At 52.3% G+C, this 18,586-nt stretch overlaps 1 protein-coding gene across 1 annotated transcript in view; it reads right to left on the bottom strand.

The window, feature by feature from the left end:
* Nucleotides 1-18,586, bottom strand: part of FGFR2 (fibroblast growth factor receptor 2) — an 85,043-nt gene that overhangs the window by 47,434 nt on the left and 19,023 nt on the right. Inside the window, exons 2-4 of the mRNA XM_012723878.1 lie at nucleotides 16,757-17,023; nucleotides 15,592-15,666; nucleotides 4,981-5,150 (exon numbers count right to left, since the gene is read on the bottom strand). Of these exons, the coding sequence (XP_012579332.1) occupies nucleotides 4,981-5,150; nucleotides 15,592-15,666; nucleotides 16,757-17,023 (512 nt within the window). The remainder of the gene's footprint in view (nucleotides 1-4,980; nucleotides 5,151-15,591; nucleotides 15,667-16,756; nucleotides 17,024-18,586) is intronic.

Below are 18,586 nucleotides of genomic sequence, written 5' to 3'. Positions count from 1 at the left end.
TCAGAATCCCTGACACGGTCTTGGAAGAGCAGGTCAAACCCCCATCTACCTTCAGGTGACAACTGGAAATGGAGACTTAGTTTGGCATTAAAACAGCTAGGTGGAAGGTCAGAGGTCAGAGGCCCAGGCTGTTCCCTGGGTTTCCACATTGCAAAAGCCTCCGGACATTTCCAAATACCCTGGTGTTCAATAACAAGTGGAATCAACAGCCAGAAGCTGGAAGGAAACTTCTGCTCCGGCCAAGCTGGTGAGTCGTGGCCATGTGATGAGAAGGTCCAAGGCCTCGGTCCACCGGTATCTACCCGACTTGCCCAGACCCGCGAGCCCTTCCGGCCCTGGATTCGGAGACGTGCCGCACAGACCAGATGTCACCAGGGAGCCCCCAGCTTCTGCAGGCTCCCGGGACTCAGAGGTCCCTGTGCGATGAGTGTGAACTGAGCTCACACAGTCAAGGCTGTGCCACACTGAGGCTCACTGCCACACAGAGGGGGCGACGAGCCCTGGTCAAGGCTTCGCCCCAAGCCTGCTCCTCAGGAGGCATCCAGAGAACAGGGCTGGTTAAGCCCCTCACCAGTGAACCTCTCGCCCTCGCGGACGATCGCTGGACGATCGCTGGGCCTCTCGGGGGAGCAGGCCGGTGAACCACAAAATGCAAGGCTGCTCCCTGGCACGTGCTCACAGAGGTGCTCTGGGCAGGCACCCCGGGGCCCCACTGCCTTGAGTTTCACTCTTTGGGAACCTCATGGCCTTCCTCAAAAAGCTGAAGGTCGGGTTACAATCCAGTGACTCCACCCTCAGCAAGGGGCCCGAGGCACTGAAAGGAGACACAGAGAGCTACTTGGGCACCGTGCTCACAGTGGCATCACTCACAATAGCCAAAAGGCAGGAACAGCCATGCCCATCAGCCAAGGGAGAGTAAACAAAGGCAGCAGGCCACGTGACGGGTAACATCATGCAGCACAGAGTAATGACATCCTGAGGCCACAAGACGGGCCTTGATCACTGTAACCCAAAGAGTCAGACACAAAGGACCCACTGGGGTGAGATACTCAGACTAGGGAATCATGGGCAGAGAGGAGAGGTCACGAGGGCCTGAGGAAGAACGGGACTCATGATCACGGGTATCGTGTGATGCTGCTACAGAGTTTCTGTTGAAGTAATGAAAAAGCTTTGAAAATCAATGACAAACCTTAAGTTCTAGATACGTTGCCCTAGAAACATAACCTGAAGTTCAGCAAGTTACCCTAGTGGAAAAAAAATCTCACTCAAGTCACGGGAGCTGGAGCAGCAGCGTCACACCCCAGCTTTGCGCTCAGCTGCAGACCTTCGGCCAGCGGGTGGCCACAGCCAGGACTGCCTCTGTGTGCGTCTCGCTTCTCACGAGGGACTGATAAAGCGCCACCGTCTACGGTTGAAGAAAGCTGTCAGTACACGTCTGGGTCCCCTGGAAGCACAGGCCCTTGGAGCATGTGACAGCTTCCTTGGCACGTGGGCGGGAGAACAGAGCCCACTTCTGTGGGCTGCATGGGGGCTGAGGAAGTGGGGTACAGGTGGCACCTGGCACTCAGACACAGGTGAGACGTCAATAAAGGCTGGCCAGTGCCAGCATACCTGCTTCCTCATCACGGGCTAGTTGACCTGGGATTAAAGCTGAATATCTTGGCTGAGAAAAGCTCAACAGAGCACCGATATATTAATAAGCACATTAGTAGTGATGTCACCAAATAAGCATCCTTCTGGGTTAAGCATAACATTGAATCAAATGCCTCTGAAATGACATATTAAGTAACCTAGAAAATGTAAATCTCATTAACCTTTGCATCAAAAACACCAGTTTCGTTGTGATTACAAGGAAATTGTTTCTAAAGTTCTTTCCCTGAATCTGAAAGATGCCTGGAAACTAGCGATTCATGCTCTCCAATGTTTCACTCTGCTGAGGGGTTCCCAGGAATCCTAACCTCAGGATGTGGGGGACCAGGGATGGTGGCTAATTCCTCTGCCACAGTGAAGGACAGTTTATCCTGTGTCCGCTCTAGGTTCTTCTGCAGAGGCTTTTGAAAAAGCCTCTTCTCCTGTCTGCTGAAATCGTTAAGAAAAAGCTGGGAACTGAGTCTATGAATTATCTCAGTCACCTTGCTTTTCTGCATTAAAATGTAATAACTGTTCAGAGCCCTATGAAATAGCTACCCATAAAGGTAACCTCTTTCAAAAAAAGCATTAAGCTGTGCTTTATGGAAATGTACCCATAATTCTCTGGCAGATGGGCATCTGAGATCCTCTATTTAATCTTCTCACTTAGGATAGGTCACCTGAGCACAGATTGCTGAAACACGTTACCCAATATCAAGATTGACGTAAAAGGCAGGAAGGCTTTATCACTGTAACTAAATGATTACTATCCAGCAGCCTTGCCCACATACTAAGAAAAATAATTTGACTTAATCACCTCAGGATGGCTCAGCACAAGCTTTTTGATAAGTAAGACTAAAGTGTAGAATACCAATAGCTCTGTTGGTTATTTTAATTAAAATAAGCTTTCTGGTCCATTTTCCTAACACTCTGATTTCCTCTTGGTGTTCTGTGTCCTCTCGCCCTTCATGGCCCACATAAACATAACGCAGTGCATCAGGGTCACCCATGAGGAGGAGAAAGAGCCGGAGGGACACTGGGCCTCAGAGCAGGACCGCTATGAGATTGAGGAGGGCGGGGAGGGAGAAGGAAATCACAGAAGCAAAACACATGCGTTTGCAGAAATGGTCGTGTCTTGCTTTCTGGAAAAACACATCTTGGAAAACTTGACACCCTGCTTCTTCATAAAATACAGGAGAGCGGGACTCCATGGGGAGGGAACAGAGACCACGTCTTGGTCAGCAAGGGAAAGGGTGGAGGGAGGGGTCCACCAGCTGTGCAATCCCATCCCCCGGGCCAGGGGTACCGTGGCAGAGTTCTTCAAACGTTGTTAGGTAAGGAAGAAAACACCAGTGGGAAGGCCCAACATGGACCCGTGGGCCTACTTCCGGCTCGCTTCCGAATCACTTCCGGCTCTCCTAGACCCAAGCAGGTTGGCCTTTTTAACCTCCAAAGAACTCGTGACCTGAGTACCTGGGCCAGGTCTAACCTATCACTGGTGAGGTTTGTGTTTAGGTAACTACATTTTCCTGGAAAGATGAGAGATCTCTGCCTTTCGTGTCCCGGAAGCCCCTAGGGCTCCAGGGAATTTGTAAGATTCCAGTATCCCCAAAGTAAATGTCGGAGGATTGTGAAAATCCCGCACGGCATCCAGCCACACCCCTCAGGCCTGTGGCCACCGTGCCTGGCCACAAGGAAAGCCCAGCAGGGTGGCCTCTCACCCAGCGGCCAGCAAACACATTCCTGAGGGGCTGTGTTCTCCTTTCCTTGCACTTTTTTTTTTTTAAGCGAGATATATTTTAGATTTTTGTTCCCACGCACTCAAATTCCATCTCTCTTTCACACCACAAATGGCTCAAACATGAAACAACAAAAATACTTTGGGCCTCTGTGCCTCAGGGAATAGGGGGTAGAGCAAACATTGGCTGAAGGTCCCTGGTTTTGCTTTTAAAATATAGGTGCTCTGCATTCGGCGGAATGTTGTCAATAATTAAAACAGCTGCACCTGTTAAAAATCAAGCAGCATTTTCTCATTAGGCACCCCAGTCTTCCAGCCCATGTGTAATCACAAATTCAGATTTGCAAAATGCTCACCCATAATAATGAGGTTGGTCCTATTTATTTGAGACCAGGAGTTCCTGGCACTCAATCACTCTTTGTCCTGATTACAGAAAATTAGTTACCTGCCAGGATTCTGTCCACCTCCCTATACCTAAGTTGTAAATAAATGACTGGAACTCGTCGAGTGTGGTTTTCGAGAGCTTCTGGTAGTGAGAATGACCCGGAAACATGACTACGGTGGTTTAACGCTTTCTTGCCAACCAGCTCATCACCTAGTGAAATCTTCTGTCTATTCATTCCTGATAACTCTGCCCGCGGTCTGACCTCAACAGTCCTGTGAGCGAGACCTTGAGCTAGAAGGCCCAGTGCAGCTGCCCAATTCCTGACCCACGGGAACTGTGAAATCTATCTTGGGTGTCTAGTTCTGTCACATCTCGGATTAATTTGTTACCCAGCAATAGGTAACTAATACATCCACCGTTCAAGTTCCAAGCACACCAAAGACTTTGATATAAAATTCCTGAAGTTTTCCTCATACACTGAATTCTTCCAGTCCTCTCCTGAATAATTTGGGGATTCCAGCTACAATGTCCTTTCTTCTAGGTCAGCTGAGAATCCTTGCCCAATCTCCTCTGTTCTCACTCTCTCAAACATCACTTCTCCCGGCACATCCATGCACCCCTGATGTCTTGCCTGACCCTATGTTTGCCTTCCTTGTGGGAGGAGGCGTCCCCAGGAGCTGGGCGGGGCTCTGTCCAGAGCCTAGGCCAGAGCCTGGCAGAGGGTGCCCCATTTATTGGCTGAACTGACAACAGAAGTGTGAGTGGGCATTGTCAGGTGGCAGTAGGCACATGGCTGGCAATTTCCAGAGCACATCTTAGCCAGGGCTCCTTCAGCATCCTTGAAGCTGGAGGGCAGGGAGAGTCTGTCATCTCAGGTGCAGTCTCTTAATAACCCAAACCCACCCACTCACCACTGAGCCCTGCTCAAATACAGGACCCACACTGCCATTTCTCAAATTCTGCTCCCATACAGACTATAAAGCATATAGAAAACAGACTCAACTTTCAACCGTTCTGTTATTAAACATCCCCCAGAGAAAGAATAAGGCAAATGGGGATGGTGCTTTCAAGTTCTAGACAAGTCCAGTTTTTTTGTAAATCCCAAACTTGGAAATGATCAATCATGATCATTGAGTCAAAAAATACTCCTGCTAGTTCCTGTTAATTTTTGACTACTTTAAAAAATGGTGAGTTTACGAAACACAATCTTTGGAAAGCTTAATTCTACCTTGTAGCCTCCAATGCGATGTTCCTGCTTAAATTCCTTCCCGTTTTTCAGCCACCTCATGGTCGGGGTTGGGTTCCCCCCTGCTGGGCAGCGGAACTTGACTGTGTTGGCCGCCGGAACAGCGTGTAGCCGCTTTTCCATCTTCTCTGTGTTGGTCCAGTAGGGCGCTCCTGTTTGGGGAAACAACATGATAATGTATCGATGGACAACTCGGTCTTGTTACTAAATGCCTACGGGTATCATCATTTCCTTTGGTGTGTGAACGATGGGACAGTTTCAAAATCGTTGGGTGACATTTACATTAGGAGAAAGTTTTCTGGAGTCTCGTCCAGCTGGCGCAGCAGGTCCCTAGAACCTGCCCGTGCTGTTGCCCATGAACAGGGGAAACAATGCTCGAGGCAGCTTCTCTCCCTCATTCTTAGCACCAGAATATAGGTTCACGTCAGTCACGTCTGAAAATGCTACTTGACACACACACACACCATGACAAGGCCGACAACAACAGCTGAGTGCTCCCCAAACATCATTTCAGATAACCGCCATGCCTCTGAAGCCGTCACAAAGACACACTCGTAAAAGGAAGTTGCATCCAAAGCCACCCAAGTGGCTTTCCTTTAAAGGATAATGGGTAGCATTTCTGGGAGGTACTGCCCGTTTCTGAGCACTTTACATGACAAACATAGTTTAATTTCTAAGGTAGAAAGGAGGCTTTCATGGTGGCCTAGGGGTTAAGACAGTGCTCTCACCACTACAGCCTGAGTTCAATCCCCGGCCAGGGAGTGGCCCACAGGGCACAGCAGACCTTTCCTGCCCCACCCTCTGCTCCCCTCAGCAGTGAATTTCAGTAGGTCCACCTGTTCTGCCCCCCACTCTGTCTCTGGGGAATCCTCCCACACACCACCCCCGTACCTCTGTCCCACACTCCCGTTCTTCTATGCGTAAATAAATAAATGAATCTTTAAAAATAGAGAAGTGATCTTTTGGTGGTTGTAAAGGTCATTATTTGCCATCCTGTATAAACAAATAACACCAGCTAGTTATATAAAACTATATCTTCTAAGCCACCCTCCAAGGCAGAAATATAAGTGGTTTTTTAAGCTCAAGAAAAGAGACAGGCTGTTAAACTGTCAAGTAAAGGACATCTGATCTAAGTGAAACTGGGGCCATCACTCTAGAGAACCATGTAAATTATTCGAACCTGCTGATAACAGCCATGACCACCAAGTGCTTTATTTACCCAACACAACTCCAAACACACGTGTGTTTAACGCAAGCATCCTGCTGACAGCCTGATGAGAAAGCACTATTAGAATCCCTGTTAAGAGACAGGGATACTGAGTCACGGTGCAGTGATGTAATCTGCTCACAGCCACAAAACCAGGAGTATCGGGCCAGGAAAGCTGTCCCCAGAGCCCCACTGTCTTCGCCCTGCTCCCCACGGCAAGTAAGAACCAGCTTGAACAGGTTTGGAGTTCATGCCTTGGACCGCAATGATGTTAACCCCAGCCAACCTGGGCCAAAGGCACGTGTGGCTGTTACTTCTGCTCAGAAGGTCCACTGAAGTCTTGTGTTTCACCTGGATGTGTCTGTCTTAGCCAACAGCTAACCAAATTCCCGGCACGCCCCTACAGCATCCATTGCCAAGGCGTCGATAATCTAGAACATTTGGGAACACTGAAATTCTAGAAGATTGGTTCATAACTTTATTTCTGATGAGGGCTTGACTGAGCAACAGCACACCCGTGCCACCAGCCAAGATCAAAGCAGCCCTCAGCAAGACTTAGAACCCCTCCGTCCACTCTGCGGATGGCACAGCTTGCTCGTGGGAGGTGGGGAGCGAGGCAGAAGGAAAGAAATGATCCCTCTACTTCACAGCCAGACTTCATGACAGAATTAGGTATTGGAACAAGGCCCTCACCCGCACCCCCACAATGATGTACCTACCCCCGTGTGCCTCACCAGGTTCTTACAATCTGCAACAAGAGGAGAGTTGGGATTTTCCTAACCAGGGCACCTTGAACCTTCTTTAGCCTTCTGTTATCTAAGTATCAAGGAGGCAGGGTGCAGATGTTGTCCACAATAAGCCAGGGCTGTACAAAGAGAGGCGAACTGTGGAGGTCAGCCCTGCGCCCCAGGAGCGGAAGGCTGGGGCTGGCGAGGTGGGGGCAGGGAGCCAGAAGGAACAGGGCTGTGTTTCCGCCTCCTGACCCAGCTGCGTCTGAGGAGCAGACACTTCCGAGCCATGTGGCTTTGGGGGCAGATGCCACCAACACACCTATTCTTTGGCGGGCTCACCAGGCGTGCTCGGCCATTTGTCACAAGACTCCCAGGGCCTGGCAGCTACAGAAACCATTTCAGTCACCTTTCATTTGAAAAACTTCTACTTAGTAAAAGTCCATCCACAGCCATCGCCACTCAAGAGAAACCATCAGGAGCACAAAATAAACAATGAGCTTTGTTGCTGCACAAAGACTGACAAATCTGACCTAAATGAACAGGCACCGCACGCTGTCAGGTGTTCCCACATGGCATTTGTTTAAGCCAACACAACAGCCTGTTCACGTGAATCAGCTACATTTCAACGCAGCAGCTTGGCAGCCGCCGCGGCAGGGCTGACCCCCCGGAACCTGCGCTCCAGGCTCGGAGACCTCAGCAGAGCCCTCGCTTCAGGCTCCGAATGCGGCTGCGTCCTGCTCTTGCGGGCGGAGCTGCGGGGGAGGCTGCCCAGCCCCGGGCTCGCCCTGGACCACACGGGCCCGCTCGCTCCTGCCTGTGGCCACAGCCTGCTGGCAACCAGCACCTCTGTGTTGGCGCCCAGGGACTGATTTAAGGACAAGGGTGAAAGAATTTCACTGGAATGTCTGGCGGGTAGCCAGTTCCCTGGGGTGCAATTTCAATCATCAAAACTGCACCTATAAAATCTGCTGGTGTAAAGCAGACACACACCCAGGCAGCGGGGCGTGGGCACCAGACTCCTTATCGAAAGCCTCCCGGGGCCAGGCCGGGGTGGGGGGTGGCGTAAAATCTAGTGGACAAAGGAGAAGCACATCACCTCCCGTGTCGCTGCCACCAGCCCTGGCAGGTGACTCATCTGGGAGTCGACATGAAGTCATGTTACTGAAGGTTCCCTGTGGGGCGGGGCGGGGCGGCCCCCCACCCCGACGCTGGTGAGTGTTCACACGGCACAGGCAACGTGGTGTGGGGTGACCAGGCCTTCCTTGAGGATGTCAAGCTCACAAATCTTTTCAAGAGCATGATGCTGAAGGAAAGCATTATTTTATTACTTTGCCACGGCTCTTCCTGAAATTGGCTCCATACAAAGTTTGAAGACGCTGTAAGACTGAAACAAATAAGTGCTGCAGAAACAACCCTGCTGTGTTTCCTTCATCAGCAGCCTTGTGCCCTCTGCAAACTGTCTTCCAGAGTTCCTGCCATTTGTGCAGTCTGGCCCATGGGAAGATCGGCGCTCCCAGCGCTAGCTGCAGCCGGGGTGGAGCAAGGGGATCCCGGGGGACCCCCCTTCATACCACAGCTCGTGAGCAGAGGTTACTTTCACAAACCAATGCTCTACAAAGTGGGGGCAAGCCTTGCACCCCGGGTGCTCAGCAACTCTATGTACAGTGGATCTGCGACCCCGGCCGTGCGGCGGGCAAGCATGTGCTCTGTGTGCCTGCCTGCCCTGGCCTCACTCTGGGAAGCAGGACTGGGTTGAAAGTCATTTAATCAGCAGAGCAGGGCTGTGGTACATAAACTTCTGGTGGCATAAAAAACGAATTATGCTGGGTCTCCCTGGTGGCGCAGGGGATAAGTCTCAGCCCTGTCAAGCGGTCCCCAGCCGCTGCAGCACAAGCTCCATCCCTGGCGGCCAGGGAGGGACCCACAGGGCACAACAGACCCCTCCTGTCTCCCCGCTGCTCCCCTCGGCAGTGCATCTCAGTAGATCCGGTGGTTCTGCCCCCCACCCCGCACTCTGTCTCTGGGGAGTCCTCTCACCCCTGCCACACTTCTGGCCTACACCCCAATTCTTGTATGCATAAATAAATAGAAATGAATTTTTTAAAAAATGAGTGATGCTAAATCAGGAGTCAGCACAGGGCTCTCACTGCTGTGACATGCTCGACTCGGCCAGCCGGGTTCTCACCCGCTGAGGCTAATAATGAAGAGGTGAAGGCACAGCAAGCCGAGGCCAAAATAAACCGATTACACCAAAGCCCATCATCGAGGTCAGCTACCCAGCACGCTGTCGCCTCTACACTGAAACGGTCGCTGCATATCAGGGATAAGGGAAGTGATGTTAATGTCACTTAAACGCAGCAGGAGTTTCTCAACATGTGGCCGCTACGAGAAACTTTCCTCCACGTTCCCTCAACACGGCCCTCGTCTACCAGTGCTTCCACAAGGCACATTCGCCAATCCTTCTTGGGTCCCCTCTTTGGTATTTACCTGTGTTTCCATAACCTGGCATCTGGAGGCTGGGATAGGTTCCTTTGACACCTGTTGGCTAGAAGAGCAGCACATCTAGCGTGGTCTTTAGTTTATGGACGATGCACTTAAGTGGTGGATAGGTGGACAGAGCGGATGGACGGGTGGACGGGTAGATGGATGGGTGGATGGATGAGTGGGTGGATGGATGGGTGAGTAGGTGGATGGCTGGCTGGCTGGCTGGCTGGATGGATGGATGGATGGATGGATGAGTGGTGGGTGGATAGATGGATAGATGAGTGGGTGGAGGGATGACGAGGGAGTGGATGGAAGGATCAGATGGACAAAGTTTGAGCTATGCAGTGAGGGCTCTGAATGGAATATTCTGCTAAGACTCCTCTCTATACAAACATTCTTTCCAAGGGCCTCTATTCTAGGCAGATATTGATTCTTCAACAAATGGTAGGACTAGAAGGTTTATTTTGACCCTGCAATTTACACTGAGTGTGGAAACAGGATGCTAAGCCCGTCTCCAAGGAAACCCTTACATTTCCCCGTACAGATATCTGAAGTTTACAGTAGATTTCTCTCAAATCAGACAGGGAGAATACAGTCTGGCATTTAACGAGAAAACACAGACTCATATTACCACTGTACCAGAGAAGGCGTCAGCGACCATCTGGCCAGTGGCTGATGTCACCAGTGACATGGAGGTTAAGTGATTTGATCAAGGTCTCATGGCCAGAGACCGGGCTGAGGCTAGACCCAAGTCTCCAGCTCCCTGAGCAGTGCTCTTTCAACCACTCCAGGCTGCCCTCTGAACTCTCCCATGGCAATTAAGTCAAAAGTTTAAGATTTATGTGAGCTGGGGACGCTGATGACTGCCAACTGTACTTTTATGGACACAAAAATAAAAAAAAAAATAACCACAGCTTGTTTCAGCTCCTAGATTAAGTCTCACAAACTCCCTAAAGCCCCACTAAGGCCTCTGCCTTAAGTCTATAATTAGGGCCTTTAAAAATATCACTAATCAGGACATTTGAAGACTCTGACCCCTGATTTGGAAGGGGGTGGGCCTGGAAGCTCTAACCACCCCCCCTTTCCATAGACTCTAGTCATCTGTTTTCAGTTTTACATAAGCTAGGAGAAGCCCAGCTAGCAGATAGATGGGGTGGGAGTGAGGGTGTGAGTGCAGAAGGCAGGAGCCTCTGAGAGATGTCCTCACAAGCAACTCGCAGACCCCGCAGGCATTTGTAAGAAATACACTCAAACAACCAGGCAAGTCACCCTTCACGGATTGCTGGAGCATAAGGGGAGACCAGCTGTCCCAGGGAGGTGCCCAACTCTGCCTCCAAAGGAGAATCCACCAGAAGCTGGGGATGCTCCTTGTTGGGAGGGAAGCTGAAGAAGAGACCATCTCCATCCAGCCCCGCCTCAGGGTAAAATACCCAAACTAGTTCACAGTGAGTTTCCATTACAAAGAGATTTCAAACTATTGAGAAGGCCTATGCATTGTTCTTTTTTGTTTATTCATTTATTTTTGATTCCTGAAAGCTTCACCCTAACTAAGCAAGTAACACTTACCAGCTTAGACTTAATCTCTACTAAGAAAAACTCCAATTAGGGCAAAGGGCGCAGCAAGCTGTTATCAGTAGGCTAATCAATGGAAGGAGATTGCGATCAGGCCAAGTGCCTTCATTTTCCCTGGTTCAAAAAAAAAATTGTTTTCTCACTGACACAGAGTGTGGGCACGTGCAGGTCTCGACAGGATGAAACCCAGAGAGAAGGTCACCTTGTCTCTTCTCTCAGCAGAAAGGGCTGCGCCAGCAGCAAACACCTTGACCAGCTGCTTCTCTAGCAGTTAGTTCCCTCTGGTTTAGCAGCCAAACCTGGACTGTTGTCAGTCAACCACGATCTTCCCAAGAACTAAGTCTCAAGCTCTTCAGAAACACTCATCACTTCAACGCAAGCTGACGGGATCACAAATCACGGTCACAAAGGGCCATCCAAGTGCAGGGACCGACTGCCAGGTATCCCATTAAGATATTTAGGACCTCGGGAAGGCCAGGACTAGTTAAGTCATGCTTTCCCTAGGCTAGAGAATAAATCCTGAAACTTTCAAAATCCTCAACCTGGAGGCATTTCAAAAAACTAGCATTCGAAACCCTAACTTTCTGCCCAGAGAAGGTCTGCTTCACTAAAGGGCAGGTGGAGCAGCATTATTTCCTGGCAGCCAGCTCGTGGTGACGTCACGGGCTTGTTCCACTCAGGGAAAGGTCTAGTACTGGTAAAGTGTGAGGTCATCAGAGCTAGTCAGCTGCTAAAATATGACCGGAGAATGCCCTTCACATCTGCAACAGAAGAGCTTGACTTAAAAGCAGGGAAAAGTCAGCGCAATCAAATCAGCCCATTACAGGGGTTTTCAACACAGATGCAACAGGATGTCTCTAGATGCTGTGTTTTATAAAGGGCCTTTCGGTCACTAAGTTTGGAAAACCCTGGGAAAGGACAAAATTAAACAGATGTTTCGGTGAAGAACTTCTCAGAGCTGTGGGAGAGTCGTAGACACTGCAGGCCTCCGAGAAAGAGTGGCAGGTGGAAGGTATTTTCTACATTCATTTCAAAACATGGCTCAGTTTTGGCAGACAGTTACTGGATGAGGGTTCCCAGAGAGAGTCTTTGGGAAACACAGGTTTATTTTCTGCATAGACTGGCCACAATGCTCACGATTCACGCTGTGAATCAAGTCCACGCGGAAGGACTATAACTGCCCAAAACACAGCGTTCGCCACCCAGGCAAGTCCCAGCCCTGCAGAGCAAAGGGGGCCGGGATGCTCCGGACGGCGAGTGACAGGACAGGAGCAGGTGCGCCTGCATGAGACGGCGAGCCCTCCGAGGAGGCCCACTTTGGAGCTGGGTCCTGTCTGAAGAGGTAAGAAGGAAAACCAGCCTGAAGATGGCAGACCATTGCATCAAAGTTAAATCAGAGCCTTGTGAGCAAACACCAGCTCCATGTGCAAACTGCTACGATCCTGCCTTCATCTTTGAACTGCTCTTTCTGCCCTCGGGCCTGGCCACCGAGCTTTGTGTGGTGTGAAGAGAAAGTAAGAAGAATCCTACCAGTGGCCTTCTTAGTTAACCACCAAAAGTGGATCAACCAGCAGAGGGAATGAACCCCCATATATCGTTCAAGCCAGAAGACAGATGGCATCTTCCAACCCGAGCAGAGCAACCACTTTCCCAGAAGTGCCTCCTTCAGCACCCGGTCCCTGGACCATCACCTGCCAATTCCACTAAAGGGGAAACACCCCCACGGTGTTTCCAGAGGATGAGAAGGCACTCAAGGAATTCACCTGGAGCCATCAGTGTTTCCCGGGGGGCTGAACATGCAAAGAATTTGATGCTTCTGCGATTTTCCCTACTCATCAGGTCAGGCACTTGATGCCTGAGGCGGCAAAAAGAGCGTTTTGATGGTGAGACCCCCTTCCCCACCTTGCTAGCTCTTCGGCCATGGCATCCCTCTGCCACACGGGCCACAGCTGCTTAATCTCAGCCGTCCCAGGCTGCACCTGTGAATGAGACCCACCTAATCACACTAGCAGATGGCAGGGGCCGAGGAGCCAGCTAAGAGCGGCTATCGCTGTAAATCGGGTCTCAGGTTTCACAGGCACCAACAGAGGCAGTGTCCGAGAGCGGTATCTCCCTGGGACAGCTAACACCAGGCCTTAATCACCGCAGGCACCCAGCTCGGGGCAGAGCGGCTGTCATTCGAGAGCTCATTACAAAGAACGCCGGGTGCAAGGGGAAGGCATGGCCAGACACCGCGGGCCGCCTCTGCTGACGGCACGTCCACTCCCGGACCCCTCAATCCACATGGGTGCTGGGCAGAGGGGGCTACAGTTTGGGACGAAACCCTGCAGGTCACTCAGGCTACTTGTTATGAAACATGTGCTGCTGTTCCTGTGTGTTCATGGTACCGGGATGGGGGTTGCTGGTCCCCATTTCCAGGCCAACCCATTCCCACGCATGCCCTGAACTGTGCTGTGAGAATCTGAGGTCCAGTCAACAGCAACAGCCCCCCCGGGTGGGTTTCACTTATTGCAATGCACGGTACCGGCTTCTCTCTCACCCCACCATCACCCCGGGAACTGGCGGAGGGAAGCTGAGATTCGGCGTGTAACTGGCCGACGCTGGATTGAAGGTCGCCTTTTGCGCACTGACAGAACCACAGATTTCCAGCCAATGAAAAGAAGTAACTCGTCTGTCCAGCTGACAGTGGGGTGGGGAATGGACTGAGACGGCAGCCAGCACAGGGCCTGCCCAGAGGCCTTCAAGGACTCTGAGGGTCAGTCGCTGCCTCCCCTGCTAGAACCGAAGCAGCAGCGAGAAGGGGGTGGTGTCGTCCGGCACCAGTGTCCCGTTACTCAGTCACGGCAGCGACCTCACAGAAGGCTCATACCCCCCCACACACACACGCTCAGTTTCCACCCACTGCTGTGGACACCACCTTTCCCAGTCAACTCCTGTTCAGGTTGTGTGACAGCAAGTTCTTGATCTCCGTGTGAATGCCCTGGCCAGTGTGTCCTCCAACGCCAGGTGCTTCTCATTTGCGGGTGTAGGGTGGCGACTGAGAATTTTCATTTCTCGGGTGACGGTGAGGCAAGTGGTCCAGGCCTCAAGATTTCTCTTGCCCAAATGTTTCCCTCCCAATGTTTCCCTTTTTGCCCAGGCTGCTAGGAGACTCAGGGATGCATCCAGCTCCCCACTTAAGCAGTTTATTATCCCAGATGCCGAACATTAATTTTCTCTTCGTCCTCAAAAAAGCCCTGGGCCTATTTTATAAATATTATTTAGGCTTTGTTGAAATCTATTAAGCTGACTAAAATCCTATTATGAAAATGTAGAACAGAATCCCCACGCAAAGAATACCAGCAACCCAGGCAAAATCGCTTTGGGGACTACCATGAGAAAAAACCATGCACACTTATTACATCTCCTTTCTTGGACAACAGAGCGTGAGCTCATCTAATCCTGGAGCTCCATCAGCCATGGTCGTCATCCACCTTTTACTGCTGAAGAAACTGAGGCAGTTAAATCATTTGTCCCAAGTCCCCCCACCCAGAAATGGGAGGGCAGGGTTCAGCCCCAGGTCTCCCAGCTCCTAAGTCCAAGTTCGTACTCAGCAAGTTCATGGGACACTCAGCATTCACTGCCTTTAAAAGAGCAAGTGGGGTGGGGGGTTGCCTAGTGGAGCAACAGGTTAAAGTGCAGCACAGATTTGATCTCCAGGAGCTATCCGCAGCCACTGCAGCATGAGTTCAATCCTCACCAGGGAGCTGACCCACAGGGCACAGCAGGCCCCTCCTGTCTTCCTGCTGCTCCCTCAATCCACCTTTTCTGCTCCCCATTCTGTCTCTGGTGAATCCTCTCACCCCCTCCTGCCTTGCACCTCTGGCCTACACCCCAGCTCTTATATGCATAAATAAATAACTTCTTTTTTTTTTTAAAAAAATGCAAACCGCCCTCACCAACTTCTCACACAGGAAGGTGCAGTAAAGTGCACCCTTCTTCCCCTCGGACCCACTCAGCAAGGTGTCCAGAGGCCGGGGGGAGGGGAGAGGATTCACCAGAGACAGAGTGGGGAGCAGAACAGGCGGACTGGGGGAGCAGTGGGCAAGACAGGAGAGGTCTGCTGTGCCCTGTGGGTCAGCTCCCTGCTTGGGGATGGACACAGCACTGCTGGCCTTGGGGCCTTGCTGCGGGGATGTCCTCACAGGCGGCAAGTCCACCAGCAGCATCCCTGGTGTCCACCCGCTGGATGCCACCAGCCTCCCACGCCCCTTACAGAGACACCAAACACTGCTCGTGCCTCTGGGGGAGCAGGAGAATCACCCCGGCTGAGAGCCCCCCACCAGCCCCAGCAGTGCAAGGCCTCCCCAACGCTGATATCCTCCCCGACGGAGCGAAACAACCAAAGGAAGAAAGCAAGGAAAAGAGTCACAAGAGTGGTCACTGACACGAGAAGAAGAGACCAACAGGAGAGACGGGTGGACAGGGACACTGGTTTATTCTCAGACTGAGTCCGGAGAGGAGACCGGGCCAGCGCGAGGCCGCGGGGTCCGGCCGGGCCACGCCGGACGGCGGCAGCAGGCGCGTCTGAGGCTCCGGGCCGCGGGCGGCCGTACTTACGCTTGTTACTGCTCTCGCTGACGAAATCCTCGGAGCCATCACTGTCGTCCTCATCATCTCCGGACGAGATGGCATCTGTATTCAAAAGAACACACCCATGTGTTTTTGCCAAGCGGAAGGTCGCACGCAATCTTCTAGGGCTCAGTCCTCCTGGAGACGGGTTTCCACCGCCCTGGGGCCCCCACACGTCGGAGACCCCGTTTAGTGAAGGCGGCTTCCACGGCTTCAACTTGCACGCCATGAGGTCAGCTCAGCTGCCATCATTCTAAGGTCTTCTGCTTTCACACGATTTAAACACGCTATAAAATCGGAGACTGAAGCTGGATTTTAAACTCCAGTGGTACTCAGGTGCCAAACAGATTCACTGACTGTAAGATCCAAAGAGGCTTCCCGATACGACCTCTCCGCATTCGGGGCCCGTAAAGGCAGGACTCAGTCCCTGATGAAACTGTGCCTGTGTGTGGCTGGCTGGAAGCCTGTTTGCTAACTTTCTGAGAGCAAAACTTGAAGCTGGGTCTCAAAGGCGCCTGTTCAGCACCTCCCGCTTCAAACGGGGTGGAAGAAAAATCAAGCCGAGGAGCCCAAGTTGGAATAAAAAGGCATCAGAAAGCTCAACCACAAATTCTAAATGCCAAGGAGGCTGGTGGTACAGGAAGAAAAACAAGTGTTTCTGCTTCATTCAAAGGGCACTGCTGGGCCCCCCCTGTGCCCAGGGGGTGAATCTCAGTGTTATCACCACTGCGGCACGCAGCACGAGGTCGATCCCCGGCCAGCGAGTGACCCACAGGGCTCAGCAGGCCTCTCCTGTCTCCCCGCTGCTCCCCTCAGCAGTGGATTTCAGTGGATCTGTCTATTCTGCCCCCCACTCTTGTCTCTGGGGAGTCCTCTCACCCCCACTCTTCTGGCCTGCACCCCAGTTCTTCTATGCATAAATAAATAAATCTTTACCCAAGTAAAATGTGCTGTCATGGAATAGGAGAAACTCGTGCAGGACAGTCCTCTCTGGTACACGGAGCCTGCACAAGAACTTCCAATACTGGTCAATGACCAACTGCAAGCTCTGTGCATGGCAACCCATCAGTGGACCCCCCTGGGACTCCCCTCATCCCATCAAACCTCACCCAGAAACAGCTATGGAGGAAGCAGAGGACGCAGGCCGACTCACCTGTGACATTCACCGTGAAGTAGACAGTCTCACTGTCTAGAGTCCTAGCGGCAGTGCAAGCATAGAGGCCGGAGTCTCTAGGCGTGGCACCTTTTATCTGCAAGTATTCCCCAATAAGCACTGTCCTATTGCTGGGCCCCAAGTGCACCCCATCTTTAGTCCAACTGATCGGGGTGGCATCTCTCAAAAGGCAGCGCAACTCTAGCGACTCCCCCAGGGCGGCCACGTACACTTCTGGTTGGGAGATTTGGTATTTGCTTGGTGGCTCTGCAGAAAGGTGGGAGAGAGAAGACGGAGACAGATGGGAAAGAGGAAGGGAGAGAAGGCCCAACAAACGTCCGTGGAGCCCCCGATTCCCAGCAGAGGCAGTTCTTGTTTTGCACATGGCCCCAGCAGGTGGCCACTCTCTCCTCGCCCCAGGAGAGGCCACAGGCACAGAGCAGGTGAGCCAGGAAGCACCCGCTGGAGGAAGCACCCCGTGAGAGCTGCCACATTCAGTCTCCACAGTCCGCAAACCCAGCGTGAAAGCAAGTGGTACCCAAAGCCGTCAAGTCCATTGCCAATCCAAAGCCTGCCTGCGGCCGTTAACAGCAGGAAACTGCAACACCTGGGGTGTGTACTTGTGAGCACAGCCGTGTGTTCGCATGCACACACGTGCACACATGCACACACCTATTTCTCCGTGCAAGACACGGAGCAGAGTTTGCAAAAATGATGCATCTCCAGCTCGGGAAGGGGACGGCCATGGAGGGCTCTGGAAACGGAACTCTGCACTGGGTGGCTTGGAACATACTTATTTCTTAGACTCTTAAAAGCCTTGCTGGCCTAACCACCCAGGGAAGAGTAAAGTGAGGCAGACAGCCAAGAGGCGGTGTCTACCGTCTACTGTGCTGAAACGAGTCTCGAGCCCGAGCCACTGGCACCTCATGCAGGACCCATGAAAGGCCACGGACCCCACTCTGCCCCCAGCTCTGCCCACAGCCTGGGTTCCGGCCTTCTCTGGCCTCCGCCTGGCCCCGTTAGGCCACCCCTTCCATCCTGTTAAACTAATTCATCCTTCAGGCTCCTGACAGAGCAGTAACCTCTGGTGGCACAGGACAGCGGTCCCCTGGCCAGCGGAACCGCAGGCCTCCTCCTCGTCCGTCCACCCATTTCACCACGTGTTTGACAGACTTGTCCTGTGTCCTGAGGAGACCGCAAGGTCCCAGCGGGAGGCTGACATCCCCTCCCCCTCCTCCTCACTCAGGAAACTGGCCCATGTTGAACATGATCACAGGCCCCCACGGCGACCCCAAGAGGACCCATCCCACAGGACCCCTCCACACACCAGCCAGAGCCGAGCCACAGGCTGGGACCCACATGGGGCCGCAAGTGGCCGTCCCCGCCTCACAGACAGCTGTGGGCAGTACCCGGAGTCCCGGACTTAGGACGGCCCCAGACCTGGAAGCTCCATGAAGCCGTTGTTTGCTCTTTTGAGTGTGGTCTGGACACATCTCCACAGAACACCGGAATGAAGCGGCTTTGCGAGTCAGCCCCACTGCTGAAGGGTCAGTGAGAGTGTCGCCTCCTCCTGGCGCCCACGAGGGCCAGGGCTCCCCCAGCGGCACCTCCAAGTCAGGCAGCACGTGGACACAGTGACCAGCAGAGGAAGCAGACAGAAGTCAAAGTGAGTGTGCACAAGAGGTCTCAGACAGGCCAGGCGGGCCACACCCAAATGTCTTCTCCTTCAACCATTACTGGCTGGACCCATCCATGGCCCAGACTTTAGTCTGGATGCTTGAGCCACAGGGACAAAGAAAGGCCCTGCACTTACAGGATTTTAGTTACCTC

Source organism: Condylura cristata, unplaced genomic scaffold (assembly GCF_000260355.1).
Source record: "Condylura cristata isolate star-nosed mole 26May11 unplaced genomic scaffold, ConCri1.0 scaffold00011, whole genome shotgun sequence".
NCBI lineage: Eukaryota > Metazoa > Chordata > Mammalia > Eulipotyphla > Talpidae > Condylura > Condylura cristata.
Note: the sequence above shows the minus strand (reverse complement) of the source record. Positions and strands in the feature narration are given on the sequence as shown.